The sequence below is a fragment of the Musca vetustissima genome, unplaced genomic scaffold (assembly GCF_032173495.1).
Source record: "Musca vetustissima isolate MV318-11 ecotype Yass unplaced genomic scaffold, APGP_CSIRO_Mvet_v1 utg6274, whole genome shotgun sequence".
NCBI lineage: Eukaryota > Metazoa > Arthropoda > Insecta > Diptera > Muscidae > Musca > Musca vetustissima.
The window spans coordinates 83,528-105,632 of NW_026873949.1; the positions used below are offsets into that span (position 1 = coordinate 83,528).

The following is a 22,105-nucleotide window of genomic DNA, read 5'->3' on the forward strand; positions in this document are numbered from 1 at the left end:
AATAGTAATTATAATTATCATAATATAATATAATAATATTAATAATAGTTGTTGTAAAAATTACAGTTTAAATCATTTTACGAACTAACAGCACTTGCTTGAGGCATTTGTGTGGGATTAGCGGCGGCACCACCACCACGAATGGCAATTGCACCCTGACCAGCACGAATGGGTTTAGCAATTTGCGCCTGGGGACCACGTCGTCCCAAATGTTTCTGTCGCACAGCCTCCTTGATGCGATCCACCTCGTATTGATAGCGTTTACGGTCACGCATAGCACCTTCTTTGGCTTCTTTCAGCGCTGTCTCCAAGGCCTTGACACGCTCCATGGTGGTGCGCAAACGTTTCTCCAATTTGGGCAATTCACAGCGTAGATCGGCATTGTCACGCACCAATTGTTTGTGCACTTTGGTGAGTTGGTCCAGATTATTTTCGAGGAAGGAGATTTTCTGTTTTTGGGCCAATGAGCCACCGTCTTCTTCGCTGTCCTCGTTTAGAACGGTCTTCTTAATGCGGGCCTTTAAAAAATAAGGAAAGGGTAGTAAAGAAAACGAAATCAATACCAATTTTTAATTTGTAAATTGTCTGCACGTCTCCTATAAATGTAGGGCCTTGTAGAGGTTAAAAGCTAAAATATGTTTTCTGTAGAAATTGGGCTTCAAGAGGTCTTGTACAAATAAAAGGTCTTTTGAAGCCAGAAGAGCTATTTTAGAGATAAAAACATTAAGAGCTATCCTGGAAACAGAATAAATTTAAGAGATCTTCTAGACACAGAAGATCTTCAAGATTTCCTCTAGAAACAGAATAACTTCAAATGGTCTTCTAGAAATAAAAGACATTAAATAAATCTTCCGTAGAAAAAAGTACTTCGAGGGCTCTTCTAGAGACCGAAGATTGATCTTCAAAAATCTTCTAGAGACAAAATCAGTTAAGAGGTCTTCTATATGCAGAAGACTGTCAAGAGGTCTTCTATAAAAATAAGACATCTTAATGGTTTTAATTTTGCTTTAGACGTTTTCGAGAGATCGAAGACGTTCACGTGTTAACACCTTCATTCTTATATTCTTGAGGCAGAAGGCCTTCAAAAGGTATTCAATATACAGACAACCATCAAGAGTTCATCATAAGAAAAAAAATTCTATATAAATAAGGCCGGCAAAGACCTTCTAGGGGTCATCTAAATATCTTCTTCTTCTAGTCTTGTAGGTTTTTGAGCTATTTATATGCTTATATATAGAAGCGCGATTCTTCTTAATCTCCACATAAAAAATTTCCTCCAACTCACCTGTAAATCTTGAACGAACAATTTCCTCAAATTATGCAATGTCTGCAATTCCTTAGCCACTGTATCTTCCAAACCCTTGAGATCTTTACGAGCCTGTTCACGTCTCTCGTTGGTGAGTATGATTTCTTGTAATTTATTTGATTTCTCAGCCTCTTCTTGTTTCAATTTCTCGTAATCGGCAGCCATTTGTTGATGGGCGAGGATTAGTTTTTGATGCAAATCCTTCATTTCTTCCATTTCATGTTGCTTGGCAATGATTTCATCGCGCAACTCCGACACCTGTTTGGTATGTGCTTCACGCAACTCATCCATTTGTGAATCGAACATGGCTCGCAATTCTTCGGCCTTTTGCTTTTCTTCGGCATTGACAGCGGACACATGTTCCGCTGCCTTAAGTTTAGCGCATTCTTCACGCAACGAATCGATTTGTTCCTCCAGTGAACGTTTCTTATTTTCAGCTTCACGCATTGATTCCTGCAAGGATTTCATGCGAGCCTCATGCTGGGAAATAAGCAGACGATATTCACCCAAATCTCTTTCGTATTCGGAGAGTTTCTTATTGGAATCGATTTGTTGCGTTTCCAAGTTGGTACAGCGTTGAGCTATATTCTTGGCTTCGGTTTTCATTTTGCTAATGTACAGGCGGGCCATGGTGAAATCTTCCTCCACCTTGCCACTGTCGCCGGCACTGGGTATGCTGTTCATTTTCATGTCGATTGTGGAATCGGCTGAGGATAGGGCTTGACCCACTTCAGCCAAATCGCGCAACAGATTGGACAGCATTTCATTAATGCGTTTCTTTTGATGGGAGGACATGTCACGCAATTGTTGCAACTCTGTGGTAGTGGTGTTGAGCAAGGCCTGCTTTTGTTGCAACTCTTCATTAAGGCTGTCCATGTCCTTGTTCTTGGTGTCGATTTCTTGAGATTTTTGGTCGTAGTTAACAGCCAATTCTTCCAAGGCTTGTAGGACTTCTTTCACCTCTTCTTTGGCCGATTCGTTCTCCTGTTGAATGCGAGCCATTTCCGACTGCAAGGCTTCGTATTCACGACGAGCATTGGCAATGAGTTCCTCTTGCTCAACGATTTGTTCCTTGAGATTTTCAACATATTGACTTTGTTGATTGATCTCTTCGTCCTTCTCATCCAATTGTTGATACAGACGTTCACGTTCGGCCTCCAAACGGGCACGTTCATCACTGCTGATGGAGCCCAACATGAGACCGGCAGCTGGTGTGGCGGGCATGGGTCCAGCAGCATTGGGTGCAGCGACGGCCTCCACTTCCAGATTGGGTGTGCTAGCCTCCATAAGTTCGTCGACATTGATTTGTTCATCGGCATTGACAGTTTCTCCGGCACGCCAGCGAGCCAATTCGAGTTCCAATTTCTCTACCTTGCCCTTGAGACGGGCATTCTTTTCCTTCTCCTTTTCGTAGCGACGTTTCCATTCCTCGGCGGTCAATTCTTCATTGACACACACAACATTCTTGACGGTCTTGGCGCGACGACCAAAGTCAAGTGTGGACTTGGTTTCCGATTCGTTAAAACTGGCAGGTGAACAACAAATGACAATGGTTGTGCGTGCATTACCACCCAAAGACTCTTGAAGAATACGCGTCAGTTTGGAGTCACGATAGGGTATGTGCGTTTTATTGCCATCGGCCAAGGCGGAAATGACATTACCCAATGCCGACAAAGATTTGTTAATGTTCTTGGCTTCATCGAGTACGGTACCTTCGGCACCGGTTTTCGATACCTTTTCGGAACCAGCCAAATCGACCAAATACAATTTACCCGATAATTTCTTTTGATTTTCCAAATTCTCTTGTTTGACGTTAATCAAAAATACTGAATGGGAACGGGATGAATGTTCGTTCATGTCTGTAAGGATAAGAAAGAAAAAAAAATTATTTTAGATATACTTTGAAAATAGTTTTAGTGGATTTTCAAACTTACTTGTTACGGCAATGTGACGATTCGATTTACCCTCCTCAATGACTTCGAACACATCTTCTGGTGATGACACAAAACGTTCCGTAGCACCCTTTACATACGGCACACGATTCTTATCTTCATGCACGCTCAAATTGATTTTCGACACATCCAACAGATCACGAATTTTATCCATATAGATTTCATAGTACGAAACCTTAATGTGGAATTCCAAATTCATTTCCATGGTATAGATGTGATTGAAAATATCATTGACAATACGTGGTATGATACCCTGTTTATTGGGATCACCGATGACACCTTCCATGGTATGTGTTTTACCGGAAGATGTTTGACCATAGGCAAATATGGTACCGTTATAACCGGCCAAGACATCGGTAACAATGGATTTTGCCGCTTCATTGTAGACTTTTTCTTGAGATGCATTTGGTTTGAATACTTTGTCGAAGAGATAGACTTTACCCTGCAAAAAAAAAAATGAAAAAAGAAATTGATTTGAAATTAATTTGAGTTTTAATATAAAAATGAGGATTTCAAATGATGTTTTCTGTCCGAAAATAGTGAATTTGAGAGATATACGAATTAAAAGTCTTCCAAAGACACAAGACCTCAAAGAAAACGTATTATTTACCTTTATAGACAAAACATCTTTATCTTGACAAAAGAGCTTTTAAGGTCCTATACAGACATAATACCATCAGTAGTTATATTAGACCTTTCGAAGATCTTACGTATATAGACGTAGTACCTGCAGAAGTCCTATGTCTATAGACACACTGAATATCTTCAAAAGGTCCTTATTGTGATAGAAGAGCTCCACATAAAACCTTCCGAAATTAGCTTTATAGAAGACTTGAAATCTTCTGTCTATATAGAGGACTGAGTCTTTTGTCCTTTGTCGAATGTCTTCTTAAATTCAAGCTATTCTCCATTGAAGAAGAAAATACCTCCTCCTTTAGTCTAAGTTTCTTTTTACATAAATACTTTTCCTTATAATTAATGCAGGTCACATATATGTATGCTAAATAGAATTAAAGATGTATGTAATTTCATTTAGCAAGGCCATTAGGAAAAGTGTACATATAACCGGCAGCATTTTAGTTCTTACATTTCGTTTTATTCCGTATTTTCTTTAACATTCCCAACACTATCGGAACGGAATGGAAATGATTAAATAAACATAAAACTTGTTAAAGTACTTCACCTTCCATTACTCCCATCCGCGCCCATTTAATAATAATGGAGGTCGGCGATGACATTCACTACTTCATATGAAGTGTCTCTTGACGGCACTTCATTCATATGTTGATGTTTTGTTGTTGCAAATTTCATTGGCTTCAGCAGTTACAGTCCGTTTTGTTATTTTGTCGTCATCATTTTGTCATCGTCATTTAGATGGGAAAGGCAGGGTTTTACAAGTGGGGTGATATAACTACGTATCAGGTGTTTACATGACTAAACATGAACTTAATTTAAAATATAAAATATCAGGGCTCCAAATTTCAAAATCCATTTGGAAACAAAATGATTTGTCCTGAGAAGCATTGTGAATATGGAATACCATATAAGGATTAAAAAAGGGAATAAACCGGCCGTGTTTTAAAAATGGGCTCCATCATTGATGATATATCGCTCATTTGCTGCAAGATCGGCAGAAGAGCGATATATAAGAGGATAAATATTTAGATAGCTTACTTTGTGAGATTCTTCTATCAGAGAATTATGAACATATCCGACATTAGGCCCACAGCCACCCTGTATACCATTTGGAAGGAGGTAATGGGATCTCCCACTGAAGATAATAGTCGATGCTGAACATATTCCGACAACTACACTGTTTACCACCTGGAGCGGTTGAAATGAAGCCGTTCCAATTAATAGTCTATAGAGGACACATTCCAATAACAATATACTAGCTAAATCCGATAAAATTAAGGGGACCCCCCCCCATTCTCGGTGTCAAAATTTTTGTTGATATAATTCGAATCTACACTGATTAAGGAATGTCTCTACAAAATTTCAAGTGAAAATCTCAAGAAGTCTTGAAGATATATCCGATTTATTGTATCAACATTAAGTGACGGCTAAAGGGCTTCTCAAACTTTAAACGCGTTTTACTCTAAACATTTTTTTGTGAATGGCGGGCACGATAACTCAAAAACCAATAATCCAATCGGTTCCAAATTTTGCAGCGTTTCTCTGAGAGTGTATAGCTCTCGTATGAACTAGGATAAAGCCAATCGGTGAAGATCTTCCTTATTTTTTTAACATGGGTCCACCATTTTGTTAATTTTAGAGCGAAGTCAATAATCCTAGTTCATACGAGAGCCAGACATGTCCTCTTTCTAACACAGTTGGAATTTTCGGATTCCGATGTTCCAGTGAGGAGTTATCATGCCCGCCATCGAAAATGTGGACTTTTCTTTGCACCCAAAAAACAACAACAAAAAATTTTTGTAAATTATTTTTCTTCCTTTTTAAATCTTCAAATATATATGTGCCAAGTTACAAACCTTAACAAGCATTGGTATTCATTTACCAGCCCATTTAAAATCTTAAAAATAAAAAATCGAGAATGGGGGGGGGGGGGGTTCCCCTAAAAGCAGGTTCTTAATCGATAACCTTATCACTTGGGACGGAGACAAAAAGGACCTAGTTTCTTATAATCAATCAGTAGTAAGTTATGGGTCGATTGTGTGAAAAGGAAGAAAGTATGTGATAGTATCGATGGCTATAGAGATCGGACAGAAAATATATTACGTGCCAAGGTTGCAATTTCCCAACCACTTTAGGATTCTAATGATGCTGTAGATTAGAGCAGGTTCAGGACTGGGCAGCGACACATGAGATGCTCAATTGTCTCCGTCTCCTCCTCGTCTCCAGCACAGAGTCTACAGTAATCAGTAACATCATGGCCCCATTTACTGGTAAAGGCCTATTGCAATGACCAGTAACGATTCCTGTCATTACTCTTATTTCAGTTTTGCTCAGGTTCAACAGAGAGTGTATCATTTTGGTAGACAGTGTCGGCCACCTAGGTTTGTTGTGCCAAAGTTCATAGGCTCTTTCGTCGAAGAACGCCTCAAAGTTCCGATAAAGATGACATGTGGATGTTTTGATAGAGCCATCAATTGCTAGATCTGTAGATTCAGATCCTCGTCTGCGCTTTCAATTACGCTGCCTTCTAAATCGCGAAGATTTCAACTTGGTAAACACTACAGGTGCTCTCCAGCTTGTAGGTAAGCTCAAGTTCTAGCCTTTCACAGTAGGCGCCAGCCCCTGTACCTTCTTCCATCTTGGATCCGTCTGTATAGAAAGCCAGACCGTCCAAAGGAGGGTTACTCCGGTGGTTCCAGTCGGTTTTACTAGGAATAACAACATCTACATTGTCAAATGTCAGGACTGAAGATATATAGTCGCTTAGTTTTACGCGTTAGTCCAATGTCATACCTGGTGCGTTCAAGATATAACCATGACTAAAGGTACAATTTCGCCAAAGATTTTGTTCATGCAGCCCTAGGGCACAATGTGCGCCCTGACACTTAATGCTGAGATCCAGAGGCCCAGAGGATGGAAGAACATAAGGATCTGCCAGAACGCTACCATGTGAACCGCAAAAGTTGTTTCCGAAGAGATTAATATCATAGTCTCCCATCGACACAACCTAACACATGTCCTACAGGTGGACTACACATCACATTTCAGCCTACTAACCTGCCGGATATTGACAAGACGGAACCATATAATACATTTTTAATCTTATGTTTCAGTTCCTACAAGAACAACAACAATTTATTACTAAGCCCGGATGTGACTTGGAGCAAATTTCCTAATATTTTCGTCCTTTGGTGCATCAGCATGCTGCTCGAATTGAAGACCACCCCAAAAGCAGAGTAGAATCAGCAATTGCCAAGATAAATACGAGCAGTCTTATCTGGATGATGTAGCCGCCTCAATTCCATTTTGGCGCGAATTGTCAATATCCCAAACTCTGTGGACGAATATCGTATTGTTTTAATCTTTGTTCTTGTTTATCTGCAACCTTCCTGAATATAGCAGCAGAGGAGTCACAACCAAGCAACGAATAACAAACATGTACTACTTTGTGGCTTAGTTGCTACAAACCCAAACACCTTAATTTCAAACTCGGACAAAAATTAGCGACATATTCCTTATCTTTGCAATCCATCCAATCTCCCATCACATACAGATCCTCCCGACGTGAACATTTGTTGATATTCGGATCATTATTCATATTAATTGTCCGTGTTCTTCTCGTCTATATCTGCAGTTTGTTATCAATAAAATTTCATGGTTATAAAACATATTAATGAGTCTGAAGGACTGAACCACACCCATCATTCAGAAATTCTATTAAATATCAATCGATTTTTATATAATTTCTTATCGATTTCATACATCTTTAAGACGGCGACGACACATCCATTGCAATAGCTTCCATTCCACCAACATGGTTATTTTTCTTCGTATACTACATAGACCAATAATTTTATTGCTCCCACAAATAAATATGTATATTGTTAGTGGTTTGGTTATTTGGTTGAGTGAGTGAGTGGGGGCGTCAAAAGGTTGTTTTAATTTGTATGTACGTATGTAAAAAAATCTATATGTAACATACAATAAATTCAATTCAATACTCCCCAAACAATGAGTCATGGGTTCTTTTGCTTACTACTCTTGTTAGGTATCACATTTAATATGTTCACAAATACACAAGTGTATGTAAGTGTGGGTGTGTGTGTATTTATTATTATATCCTTGCGGAATCCAATAGAGTTTCTCGAAACAAAAAAAAGTAACGAGATATGTATGTATTGGTATATATTTATTTCGTTTATCTGGGTCAAATAACAACTAGGAATGTATCCAGCTAGGTCTGGGTCATTTTTGTTTCATTTTTTGGCAGATTATTTCACACACCCACGGTGTGTTTGAAGGATGTATGGTGATGCTGACTGACTGAAGTGGATATGCAAATAACAATATGCCGTTTGGGTGCAACACATGATTGTAAAATACATTTAAACTCGAAATGGATTTCGAAATTTAATCTGAGTGTAAAGAAAAAAAAACTTGTGATTGTTTTTTAATGAAATACGAATTTATAGGTTATGGGTGTTTTTATTGAGTTGATGAAAGATGAAAAAGTTGGGAAATAAAATAAAAAACTTAAAAAATGGAATATATTGAATTATTTCAATTTCCATTCATTTTCGTGTGTGAGAATTTAATTAATTAGTGAAAAGTACATGTATTATTCTTGGCCCGCAATTTGTTATCGTGATTGTTAAGATGTTCTTGTTTTATTTTATATTCGAGGATTTTCGCGTTATTGTTTATTATAAGTGTAATTATGAGATTTGTAGACTGTTAATTTCTTAAATGTGGTCGGCGGACTTTGAAATTAATGTGAATAAATAAATTAAATTAAATTAAAATTTCCAGGCCATACATAGCGGGCTGGGAGAGCCATACGTACTTCTACATGATGCAGATATGTCTACGGAGAATAAAGTTGGATGGTATCTGATGGACCCAAAAGCTGCTGATATTCAGAAACCCAATAATTATTTTGCTCCGAATTAAATAAGCAAGCTAGGTAGAGATTTAAATATTTGTTGGCGATCAATGAGAGCTTGTCTCCCAAAATATTTTTATCCCAAAAAAAAAACCCAAAATCCAAAAATTATAGACACCCAACTTAATGGGACCCCCCATTCTCGGTTTCAAAAATCTCAAATCCAATCGATTTCAAATTTTGGGACGTTTCTCGTATGAACTGTGAAGAACGGTGAAGATTTTCCTTATTTTTTAAATTGGTTTGTGTTCAAAAAGAGGCGAATTCCAAAAATATTTTTATTATTTTTTAATGAAAAAACTGCATGAATCATGGTCCCACAACAATCAGATAGGCAACTAAAAAAAAGAACCTTCTACTTGCCTATAGGACTATGATTATAGTATGTGGGGGGACAAATATCTGGATAATATTTGCAATGAGGTGAACAGGGTGAAAAAGGTTCTCGAGTCGCTGGCCAGCAACACTTGGGTCGCTGACAATTATAAGCTATGCGGGGCCCTGACAAAATTCTAAAGATTTCGACCACCAAAAGCCCTATGGTGTTGGGTGTAATGTTCGACGGTTTTTTTAATATCGCCTGCGCAATCATGAGACTATTATTTGTGATAAGATGAGAAGAGAGCCATGCGTGCAAGGTCCAGCAGGACTTGGACGCTGACATAAACATCTTCTCTTTTGTTAATTTATAAGGCCTCTTAATTTTGAATTGTAAAAGGTACCGTACCTCCTCATGAAACCACCTTTATGGAGAGGAGAAAATCATACCCGTCCATCGACACAAACAAATGATGTCAACGCAGAACCTGCTTAGGTGTTATCTTCGAGAATAACCTTGTGGACTGACTTCCGTCGCTCAGTCACCTCAAGAGCGAATTTCATGATTTAGAGTGATAGGTCCAAAGTTAAAAACATGAACCTCTAAAACTCAGCAGTCCTATCAAGCAAGTCTGAATATAATTCATACAGATGCAGTAGCACTGGCAGTGGAACAATAACGTATGAATCAGCATTGAACAAATAGCTGCCTAGACAAACGGGAGTAGTTTTGTTACAGATCAAATCAGGTTTGCTCAACCACCTCAATTCATATTGAACACAAATTGATGGCTCGATGACTAACACTTTGCCAGCATGTGGTATGAAGAGATGTATTAGTTTGTCCCATAAGTTTCTTCCCTTTTCATACTGATTTGCATATCCCATCTTGATCAAATGCCTATTTACCGTTGTCATGGGAATGTTAGTGACATCCACTATCCCGCGCAATATATACCGCTGATTTTCAGCGAGCACAGTCTTGAAAAGTTTCGCATCCGTCGTTACTGGGCGGCCACTGCTGTCTTCTTCTTGCAAATCAAAATTGCCGGTTCTAAATATCTTAAACCAATTGCGGACGTTCCTAATGATCGTAGTACCATTCCCGTAAACGGTACAAATCTCGTCTGCCGTGTCCTTTGAACTATTGCCTTTATTAAAGCAACATGCCGTAAATGCTTCTTTTGGTTCTCCATATTCAACGGGGCAGAAACAATCTTTAAAGAGGCTTTTGTCACCAACGAAACGTACTATGAAAGAGCTCTGGGACGATGTCATAAACGGCTAAGAGATAAGCCTGCATGTTTATATAAGCATATCCAGTCAGATTCATTCATAGCGTGGCGCGGAAAAAACTTATGGGACACCCTAATAGTTCGCCCACCAATACACTCGGAATGCCAAAATACAGACCCATCGTTTAAAGGTGGTTGTAAGCATCGAAAAACATAATATAGGTAATTTATATATGGACTATATTGAAAATATGAACCTGTATCGAAAGAACATTTTCTGCAAATATGATTTTCATCCTCCAAAAACCCGCAAACCCAAATTACTGCTACTACTGGGTTAGATAATGTACCTTCAATAGGGCTTGACCATTATATTTGATAGAAGGATCTCACGTTGACACGTTGCACCTATTCCTCTGTCAGCAATCCATACATGTTGAATTTTGATGCAGCAATTTTTAATACCCGGCCGGAGGATACGGCTGATATTCACATTGTATCAGCTATTAATTCTCATATTTCATTGGAATTAAAGAAGAAGAAGAAGAATATATTTGAGAGCAATTATGTGTTACAGATGGGCCTTTAGGAAGGGTTCATTGATTTTGAAATAGGAATTCTATAGCAAAGATCCATTATTTTTTTCAATGAATTTCAAATTTAATTCACTCCAAAGTAATATCCTCCACAAATGTGCTTTCCATTAAATCCAAAATGTAAATATTTATAGTTAACCGAAAACAATGACATCAACAGTTTGTTTTATTTCCTTGCTCTCCCGCTCCTTCTCTGCTTCTATTGTTTATTTCAAAATTTTCGTAATTTAGGTTAAAAACAGCTTGAATAGATTATTGTTGGGTTCTATTTTGGTTTACTTTCCTTCTACCCTCTTCTCATTTTCTATTATCTTGTTTGTTTCGCCCAAAAACCTTAACTTTAACCACTGCCAAAATAGATGATGTTGATGACGATGGTGAATTTATAAAGAGAATAAGAGAAGAGCGTGTCTAACGACCAACTACAACGACTTTAATTTTGTTGGCCTTATGCCAAAAGCAATTTAATGTTTAAATCATGTTTTATTTTTTCGAAACGAATGAATGAAAAGAATAGCTAACAATGTACAAAACTACAGCCTGACGTCGAAGTAAGACGACGGAAAAATAAAAGTAAAAGAAAACAGGTAGAAAAAAAGCTTCAAGTTGTAAATACAAGAATAAGGAGAATGAAAATAAAAATTTAGGTGCATGACTGACGGATGGACAGACAGACAGCAAATGGCGAAATGGTATCACGAAATGTCTGTGAATTTTTCGACACCAAATTTTGGACTGTGGGTTCAAAGAAATTGATTTTGATTAAAAATACAAAATTCTTTGTTTACTAACAATACATATTGATAGTGCAGATCGACCTACGAGTGTTAGAACTGAATGCTAAAGGACCAATTGAAAGATTGCGGAAAGTCCAATGGGATAGCATAGATTGGCGGATCTTGTATACGGTTTCCAGCCAGTCAGTGTATCGACTGTATTCGAATGGCAGATGTATGGTGATCGTCAAAGCTAAAACCTATTTCGAAGCAAAAGAAACCCTTATTAAAAAAGTTCCGACCAGTAATTGTTAATAGCCCAATGGGATAGCATCGGTTAGATTGGTGGACTGTATTCGAATGGCTGATGTATGGTGACCTTTTTCGAAGCAAAAGAAACCCCTATTAAAAATAGTTTCGACAAGTAATAGTCAATGGGTTGTGGTAGACTAGTTGAGTTTTTATTTTCAAAACCCACCGTACCAATATACGTTATAAAGTGAGATTCATTTTTAATGAGTGAAGAACAAGCAACGCAACAACAATAGAAACATGAAAACAACAACATCATAGTCGTCATTAACTTTTTACGAAATGCGAATAAATCATAACCAAATATAGATAGAAAGAAAATTCCATGTACATCACAGCACACTTCACCTCCTCCTTCAAAAGTTAGTACTGGTGCTTCGCGTTGCCGCTTCTTTTAATTTTTCATTAGACAAAGCTCAAAAGAATGTAAAGAAGGAAATCTGAATGACTGCTTCTTCCGACTAACTACTACATATTAACAAACAACACTCATAAGAAGAAGAACCATGGTTTGATTTCAGTATGGAATGAATATTAATACACCACCATGTGATTATATCAAAAACGTATGTATGCATGAGAAGAGATCCTATTAAGGCCCATGTATATGAAGAAAGAAGCGTTGTATGGGAAACAATCATCATCAGTTGAATGCTTCAAAAGAATGAAATTGAATTATGCATGAATGACTGATAAGAGAGGAAAAATTCTATTTTAGGTCAATGCATCCACCATTTCGTTGTTTTTTTTGTGGTTTTTTGTTCTTGTTTGCATATTTGAATTTCACCAAGGATTTTTGGTTATTACACATTTTTCATAAAGCTAAGGTATGAATGAAAAATCTCAAGAGGGTAATTTTGTAAAGCGACAAAAAGAGGTAGGACTTGCTTGTTTCAAAAGACACAAAGAAGATGAAGAAAGAAAAATTATTAAATTTTTGTTTCTTTTGTATGGGAGAAAAATAATATCAAGGGACTCAATTTTTAAATTGAACTGAGAAATATCGGAATATTTCCAATCAGTATTAAGTATTATAATAATTATTTAATTATTATTTGATTAACGATAAAATATTTTGATTTTTAATAACCTACACAACTATGCTGTCAGGGTATTACAGCTTTGTGTGGCCCAAGAGTTTGTAACCCCGTGGATTTCACCAAAGAAGACACCTGTCTGTCTGTTTATCTGTTCGCTCTAGTGGCTACTGTGCTGACCCGAACAACGCGAAATTTTGCACGAGGGGACGAGGGAATCTGACTAAAGAATAAGCATGTTTTTTTTGGGATAAAGATCGGTCAATATTAGGTTGGGGGAAAAAGAAACCCTTAGGCCGGTCGTCGAAAATGTCGATAAAATCGGAGAAATTATCGAAGTTGACGCAGACGTAACATCGCCCAGGACCTAAAAATCGACCATAAAACAGTTTTAAACAATTTACACTAAGCTGGATTCAAAATAAGATAGATCGAATTTCCATCTGCGATGCCTTGGCCAAAACGGAATGAGATAGACCAATTTCTTAAACGAATGGTGATTGGAGATGAGAAATGGATCACATACGATAACCCTGTGCGAAAACGATCGTGGTCAAAGATCGGTGAAACTGTGGCCAAACCAGGTCTAACAGCGAAGAAGTTTCTGCTATGCATTTGGTAGGACTGGAAGGGGATTATTTAATATGAGTTGCTTCCATATGGCCAAACGCTAAATTCTGATCTCTACTGTCAACAACTGGACCGTCTGAAGATAGCAATTGGCCCGAAAACGGCTAGAATAGACCAATAGGAGAGGTGTCTTGTTCCACCAGGACAACGCTAGGCCACACACATCTGCAGTGACTCTTCAGAAACTTCGGGAGCTTGGTTGGGAAGTTTTAATGCATCTGCCATACAGTCCGGGCTTGGCACCAAGGGATTATCATTTGTTTCTTGATTTGCAAAATTTCTTATTGATAAAAAATTGCTACCTGAGGAGGATATAATAGAGAGTGAAGTTATCACAAAAATGGCAACAAATCATACAACAAAACGGTGCATATTTGGCCCAAATCGGACATTTCGAAGCATGTTAAATAAAGTCCTATGTTTCATATACAAATAATGAATTTCTTTTTCCCCAACCTAATATTTAGCGGGTCAAATGGACCCCGATTATGGCGTATATATTTACTCCAGATGGACAAAGACTCGTCGTAGTATTAAAATTACCACAATAAAGGGCGGAAATGTAGCGCTGATGACAAGGAAATTTCGCCAGAGGTTTCGGTTATCGTCTAGGTCGATAGATTATAGATTATATTACGGGGATGAAATGGATCAAACAATTAAGTGTTGTTCGCTCCAATCGCCACATATATAATCCGAACATCGTAAATTTTCCTTGGGGAAGAAAACTTGACAATTTAATTAGTTGGCTGTTTTGATAATTATCGGTCAATATTCAAATTCAACTAAGACCCTTTATCCCGGGAAAACGAAATTCGAAAAATATGCCAGGGTAAGACATAGGAGCTGTTGACCATTAATCGGTCAAATATAGCGAAATATTGCCCCATTTTGGAATATAGATCCACAGAATGTTAGAGTTCTGTGGTAATTGGATACGGAATCATATGGCCGACGCCGTTATTTCTCCGTAATTTTTTTTAATCTATTTCTAGAGTTTCATTACAAAGTATATCTATCCATTTAACAACACATCGTAAATGATCTCAATTATAAAATATGCATAAACAAATAAATACGCACATACACATGAAAAATGGGTTGCCTGCCTGCTTGTGTGTTTAAAGAAAAAATAATAAAATAATTACGACAATTATTCGAATACAATATGATTCATATGTAGTCATTCCAAATAGTCCAGAGCAACTAACAACCTCGTGTACATGGAGAATTAGATCATTTTCATCGCAGCGGAATAAAAGTTCACAAAAAAAGATATTGATACAAATTAACAGAAGAGCAGTTGATACAATGAATAATATGTAGGGCGGGGTTACCAAATAAATAAGAATTTAAATGGAATTAATGTACTGAGGAATGGAATACACCGCATACACGGAAAGGGTTCAAATGATGTGGCAAAGATTACTTCCACAGTTAACTTTTTTGAAAATGAAGACTACTGCATATTTGGTTATTTCTCAAGTATTTGATCGTGTAGGCCCACGATTCTATTAAAAATAGAAAATAATTTCCTTCGTTCTCTAAAATTTGGAGATAGAATTTTAATTATTTACCTTGATTCAGATTTGCTAATAATAACTAATAAAACCCTTAAATCGCCCATATTTAAAGAATATTTTAAGCCAAATGCCATCATCGATTTTCTTTTTTAACTAAAAATTCGCACATTTATAGGTACGCCACACAATATGGTGCCATATTTCAAAGTCATAACTCAAATCAGCAAACAAAACACGAAAATAGTTTTCCCTCATTCAAAGATTCAACAACTAGTGCAACAACAACAATAACAAATCACATTGGCAACGGTGAAATATATGAATGATGATGAATGCTTAGAAAGAAAGAAAACGAAAACTCTACAACAATTTTCCACTAATTCAAAGTCTTTAACAGAATAATTAATGAGAAAAAAGAAAAAAAATAAAATGGTGAGCAAAACCAAAACGAACACGAGTTCGGCATCAATGCGTAATAATTGTTAAAGACTTTGGAATATTTGTTGTTGTTTTTTTTTTCCTAGCGATGATGTTATCACAATTTCTGCAGTGTTAAAGAAAATATTATATTTTTAAAAATAAAAATTGTGGTTGAGAGGTAGGTGGAATTAGCCACTCGAAATTTTAATAGGAAAAGGAATACTTTAAAAAATTTAGTGGAGTTGTAAAGAGAATAGAATACCTTATTATCGTATGTGTATGATAGGAGGCATATAAGCCTACTCTAGACAAGGTGTTCTATAGTCTTCTTCAGGCAATAGAAAACCTCAAGATTTTCTACAGACAAAATAACAACCCATTGTCCTCTAGGTTTTCCATAAACAGTAAACAATCTCTAGGTTTCCCATAGACTTCTATAGAAAATGGAAGTAGACCTTAAGGTCTACTATAGACAATAGAAGACCTAAATGTTTACTATATACAATGGGAGTCCTCATGGTGTACTATATACAACATAATACCTCAAGGTCTACTATAGACGATAGTAGACCTCAATGTGTTCTATAGACAACAGAAGACCTCAAGGTCTACTATAGACAGTAGAAGACCTCAAGCTGATATATAATAGCAAATAGAAGATCTCAAGATCGTCTATAAAACATAGAAGACCTCAAAGCCTTCTAAAAAAGATAGAAGACCTCAGACCTCAGAAAAAAGATAGAAGACCTCAAGGTCTTCTATAGAATATAGAAGACCTCAAGGTCTTCTATAGAATATAGAAGACCTCAGGAGCTTCAATAAAATATAGAAGACCTCAAGGTTTTCTATAAAATATAGAAGACCTCAAGGTTTTCTATAAAATATAGAAGACCTCAAGATCTTCTATAAAATATAGAAGACCTCTAGATCGTCTATAAAATATAGAAGACCTCAATACCTTATATATACAGCAGAACTTCTATAGATTGCTCTCTCAATACTATACAGGATTCTGTATTCTCCAGATCCCTTTTGTATTAGAAGACTTGTAAGCGCGATATAGACAATATTTTGGTATTCTATAGGAATTTTAGGATCTCTAGATTGATCATTTATAGGCAATCGGTGACCACTAATTCTTTTAAAGGCATAGGTGACCACTTGGTCTGATATGGATCTCTGAATCTTATATAGTCAACACAAGAAATCTATATCTTCCATATACAATAGAAAATAATTGGTCATTTTATGGTAAGGACAGTACCATCAGGTTTTCATTAGGCCATATGAGGTCTCAAAGCCTTGAGGCGTTGTACCATCAGGTTTTCATTAGGCCATATGAGGTCTCAAAGCCTTGAGGATCTCTAGATGGATCATTTATAGGCAATCGGTGCACACTAATTATTTTAAAGGCAATATGAGACCACTTGGTCTTTTATGGATCTCCGAATCTTATATAGTCAATACAAGAAATCTATATCTTCCTTAGACAATAGACCATAATTGATAATTTTAAGGTCAGGTCAGTACCATCAGGGTTTCTTTAGGCAATATGAGGTCTCAAATCCTTCTATAAACGATATAATGTTCAAAAGAAGAGGGCTTTATCACATGACCACTTTGACTCACTAATGATGGGGGTTAAAAATAACTTCCGGCCCTTTCCAAGACATGTTTTCCCTACAAATTTCTACACTGCAACGCAATTTCTTTGAAACTAAACCATTTTGTTGAATAGCCTACTATTAATACACCACCGCTAAAGCTAATATTGGTTAAGCTAACAACGAATATAACATTTGCAATCCAACACACAAATTAGACCAATTACGAGTCCGCCAGCCATTTGCTTCACAACCTTCCCTCTAGCTTACTATTTTCAGTAAGAAAAAAATGTATACCATCGACCAACCATACCATAAGTATTCATTCCATCAAACAAATATGCAAAGAGAAAAAGAAGCCAATGAGTCATATACCATATACGACGCTTAGTAATACCGAAACATGCCGGTATTATAACGCAAGGGGAGCATTTTGAATATTCAAAGCAAATATACTAAAAAAATTCGAGCAGGCGGGTAGTCAGACACAACAGCAAATTATTCGTATAATGCGTGTGTTTGTATGTGGTTGTTGCAAAATTTTGTTGTATAGTAAAGAAGTTCAAGTAAAACAATGTCTGAGGCGACCAAGCAAAGAAACAAATAATAAAACATGGCATACAATATTTTTTGTATTAAAGACGTTTGTGTGCGTGGGTGTTGATTTCCAGAGTGTCAAGAATTTCCTTCCAGCCATAAATGCGCTTAAGAATGATCATCGTTTGTCGGTTTTGTTTTTTTGGAAGGCAAGCGTGTGCCATCACCAAAAATAACAAACAGAAAAATAACGACCAGACGACAATGTGATTTAAATCATATGCTAAAAAAAGTGGATGAATGGAATATATTTTTGTGATGATATACAAGGAAATTGTGAATGTTTTTTACTCATCGCAAAAATTAGATGTGATTTAACAAATGCTTAATTTTCCTATTTTTTATGAAATGTGGAAAACTCATTCGTTTTTTGAAAAGCACATTTTTTATATTTTTTCGTTAAAATGTGGAATATATAAACGCTTATTCTTATTCATATTCTAGCAATTGTTCCATATCTTATTTTTTTACTTTCAAAAAAATAGAATTTTTTGTTTGCCATTATTATGAACACGTTGTTGGTTAATGGCCATAAAAAATAGCTTGTTATGCTAATTCATTTCCTACACACACAAAACCATTTGGCCAAGTTTATTGTTAAAGCACAATTGATAATTCTTGCAAAAAGGAAATTCAAATATTTGTCTAGCAGAAAAAAATTCAATTGAATTTGAGATATGAAAAAAATCTATACATAATAGAATATAACGGATATTAGTAATAAATAATATTAAAGACAAAAATATCCTTAGATAAATTTAATAAAAAATAGAGAATTCTTGGAGAATAAATATTTAAAAAATCTAAGCCGAGAGACAAATTTGGAAACAATTACATATAACAAGCGACTAGAAAGATATTGGAAAAAATATTTAAATTATTCTTCCACGATTAGAGTAGTCAATGATGTCAGAAAGCAAAACTTTATGGTTAATACAGGTCTTGGATTTTACAATTCATCATTGTTGACGTTGCAAAAGAACGAGTTCAACGGGGCTATTTCATTTGATACAATATGGACTAAAAGGCCCTTTGGAACTGGAAGAATGACCTAGTTCCGTGCCAGCTAATTCCAGAAGAGCATTTAATTAATGGTTATTAATATATCTGAATGAAAAAAATGACTTAAAAAATGTCAATCCATTCCATATCTCAACATGGATACTCCCCTTTTGTAAAAGTCAAATTATTAAATATGTTTTTCCTTTTGGCATAGGAAATTTCAAATGTATGCCTTTTAACGTATTCTGCAATCAGCTCCTACACATATTGGTTTGCTATACTCAAAATTAAAATTATTAATTGACATATAATAAGTTAACATATGGAAAAGTACTATTTATCTGAATTTTAAATTAAACTACTGAAATCATCTTCGCTGACTTGGTCACATTTCTTTTCTATATCCTTCCTACTTCAGTGTCACATCGCATGGAATGTAAGAGGAATTCGACTCTATGTGGTTTATATCTGAATTGGTTTCTATATATATCTACTATCCCTACACTGATATTTTTGTACCTGTAATCAAAATTGCAATTATCAATTGGCGTATAATAAATAAAACTATAATAGACTAACTTACTATTACCCCGAACAGATAATATACCTATATAATGAAATATATAGTTGTTTATTTATTGTAGCCCTTCATCGTGAACAAATAACTGCTTTGACCTCATCCCTTCATTTCATCCCTCGTATTTTAATAAGATATTGAAACATACAGTATCCCTAAGTGATTTATACGAGAACTGGTTCATATTTATTGCAATCTAAGGTATTAGCAATATTTCAAAAAGACCTGTAATCAAAATCGCAATTATAAATTGATGTATAATAAATAAAACTATAATAGTCTTTTTTCTATTTCCACGAACAGATATTATGCATATATAATGTAATATATTTGTAGCCCTTCATGTGGTTTAACAAATATCTGCCTTGATCTCATATGTGGTTTACTTCTTTCTTACTACAGTGAAATTAAAATATTTTATGTTTGCAGTCCCTACACTACCCAATTATTTTGTTTTTAATGTAGATGGTTCCTGTAATGAAAATTATAATTATAAATTGGCACTTTATAAATAAAACTATAAACTACTTACTATTTATATGAACTGCCAAATAAAACCACTTAGTTGCACTTTGCCTTCTGGCACTAAATTTAATATGTTGTTTCATGATGAAATATGTATTAACTGCCTTGACCTCTTCTCTTTTTGTATCCTTTGAAATAAAGTCGGACATTTCTTACTTAATTAAGCATTCTAGCTCACAATTACTAATTGGAACAAGGTTATAGTTGCTCTTATTGAAATCGCAAAAAAAACTACAGCTATCAATGCTTGGCAAATTGCAATTAATTGGCCACTTGCTGTTAATAAAGAATTGCTGATTTACTGTATATAGAATAGGTCAAAATGTTATAATTGCATTTCCACAAAATTATCCATTGGTATTTTACATATAATTCCAACATAAATTCGATTATTTATTAAGTAATTTAAGATATGGAGGGAAACTTTCATTATTTAACTGCCAAATACACCATCACCTGTCTGTCATTGCTTGTGCATTCTCTACACTTCAGTTCATTTATTATTTCTCCCTTAGGTACTCTCAGGTAATTGAACTGTTTTCTCTCTCGCACTTTTATTGCTACTCTACTATTTTTGTTTGATACCGTGGGTAATGTGTTTGTTTTTGCTATTGTGTCTTACTCAACCAATACAAATTTCAAGTAATGTGGGGGTTGTTCAGTCGCCTTCTACTCTACTCAACGACTCTCAAATGACAGTTGATAGGGCGGGCGGCATGATTGCATTAAACAACAAGAAAAAATATAAATATATACAAACAAAATGGCAACACATTGTTATTAATTTCTATACATTAAAGTTGTTGGTGTTGCTTGGCTTTTAGTTAATGTCATTTGTTATTGCGGCTGCTTTTGTTGTTGTTGATTAGAGAGCTGTTTACTTCTCATTCTTCTACTTTTTTGATACATATTTCTGTCAATTTCTGTTTTGCAATGATGAGAGAATAACACAAAACTTTACTACGAACGAAAAAGCAAAACGAAAGAAACATCAAGAAAAAGGGGGGTTATGGACAAAATGACGTCATCTGACAATTAAACCTAACCCCAAAAATATACCAGCTGCTGTGCAAATATAATCTTCGAAAAAAGAAAATATAGCTATTGAACAACTAGCAAAAATAAATAGTTCTCTATCAGGAGGGTGAAGCACAAAACCATGTAATTTCTTAAATTAAAATGTTGTCCGTCCATATAGAATGTGTGGGTGTGTGTTGTTGTGTTTGATAATTGTTGCAACTTACCCCTATAGAAAGACAATTTTCCTCAGCACTGTTGGGAAATTTCACAATAAACTTGGAGCCGGCTCTTTCCTCGCTATCGTTCAATGGACGAAAACGACACACGACTTTAATACTATCCTCTGCTGGTATCTCACGTTCCGCAGACATTTTGTTAGAATTTTCTTGTGGCGGCAGCTGGTGGTGTGATGATGGAAAATGATGTGTTGTTATTGTTTTTTCAGACTTCAAGTTCAAATCCCCTTGGTTTAATTATTGCAAATGAAAACACAATAAAATAGCTGGTGGCTAGCTGTATTAGAAGGCTGCACCTTTCACTTTTTTCTTATTTCCAAAATTTTTCTTAGGGTTTTTGTTTTGTATTAACACACTTGCGAAACTAGATTGGGAGTGCAGAAAAAACGAAAATAATTTAAATAAAAATCAAAATATTAAAACACAATTTTTCACTCGTTTTTTGTATTTTTTTCGCTGCCGCACAAAGCTCACTAACACAAACACAATGTGGATTGTAGTGGAGTCAACGACGACTATCCATCCAACAATAAGAAAAAGGTGAAATGAACGAAGATGTCTGACAAATGTACACTTCAATACTTTTTTCTTTCTTTCCACTATTTTCTTGGTGTGGCAAAATAAAAAATGTAAATAACTTTATTTCCTAGAAATGATTTTTCTCTCAATAAAAAACACTTTTTTGTTTATCGCAACACGTTAGACTTTTTCCCATACGTACATATGTGTATGCAAAAAAAAATCAATTGGAAAATGATGATTTTGGGAATGGTCTGCTGCTGTCACAAATATTGCTCATCATTTGCACACACACACACATAAACAGGCATACACTCACGCACGTACACACACTGCCTCAACTATGCGGAAAAGCAAAAAAAAATTATATAGATATAAAATTCACTAGAAAACTAATATTTT

At 35.7% G+C, this 22,105-nt stretch overlaps 1 protein-coding gene across 1 annotated transcript; it reads right to left on the reverse strand.

Annotated features, from left to right (window-relative positions):
• On the reverse strand, nucleotides 1-21,413 carry LOC133329356 (kinesin heavy chain). Its single transcript, XM_061537836.1, has 4 exons — nucleotides 21,173-21,413; nucleotides 3,241-3,700; nucleotides 1,286-3,165; nucleotides 1-518 (listed from the first exon to the last, which is right to left on the reverse strand). Exons 1-4 carry the CDS (start codon nucleotides 21,317-21,319, stop codon nucleotides 78-80), a joined length of 2,928 nt encoding a protein of 975 aa, XP_061393820.1. The 5' UTR covers nucleotides 21,320-21,413; the 3' UTR covers nucleotides 1-77.
• Between the last annotated feature and the right edge of the window lie 692 nt (nucleotides 21,414-22,105).

Bases quoted from the DNA above. Each gene is read 5' to 3' on its own strand.
- LOC133329356 (XM_061537836.1), bottom strand. From the start codon at position 21,319: ATGTCTGCGGAACGTGAGATACCAGCAGAGGATAGTATTAAAGTCGTG. The intron at 3,701-21,172 runs GTAAGTTGCAAC...TTTTTTTTGCAG, and splicing joins AAAATTGTCTTTCTATAGGG to GGTAAAGTCTATCTCTTCGA. The intron at 3,166-3,240 runs GTAAGTTTGAAA...TTATCCTTACAG, and splicing joins TCGTCACATTGCCGTAACAA to ACATGAACGAACATTCATCC.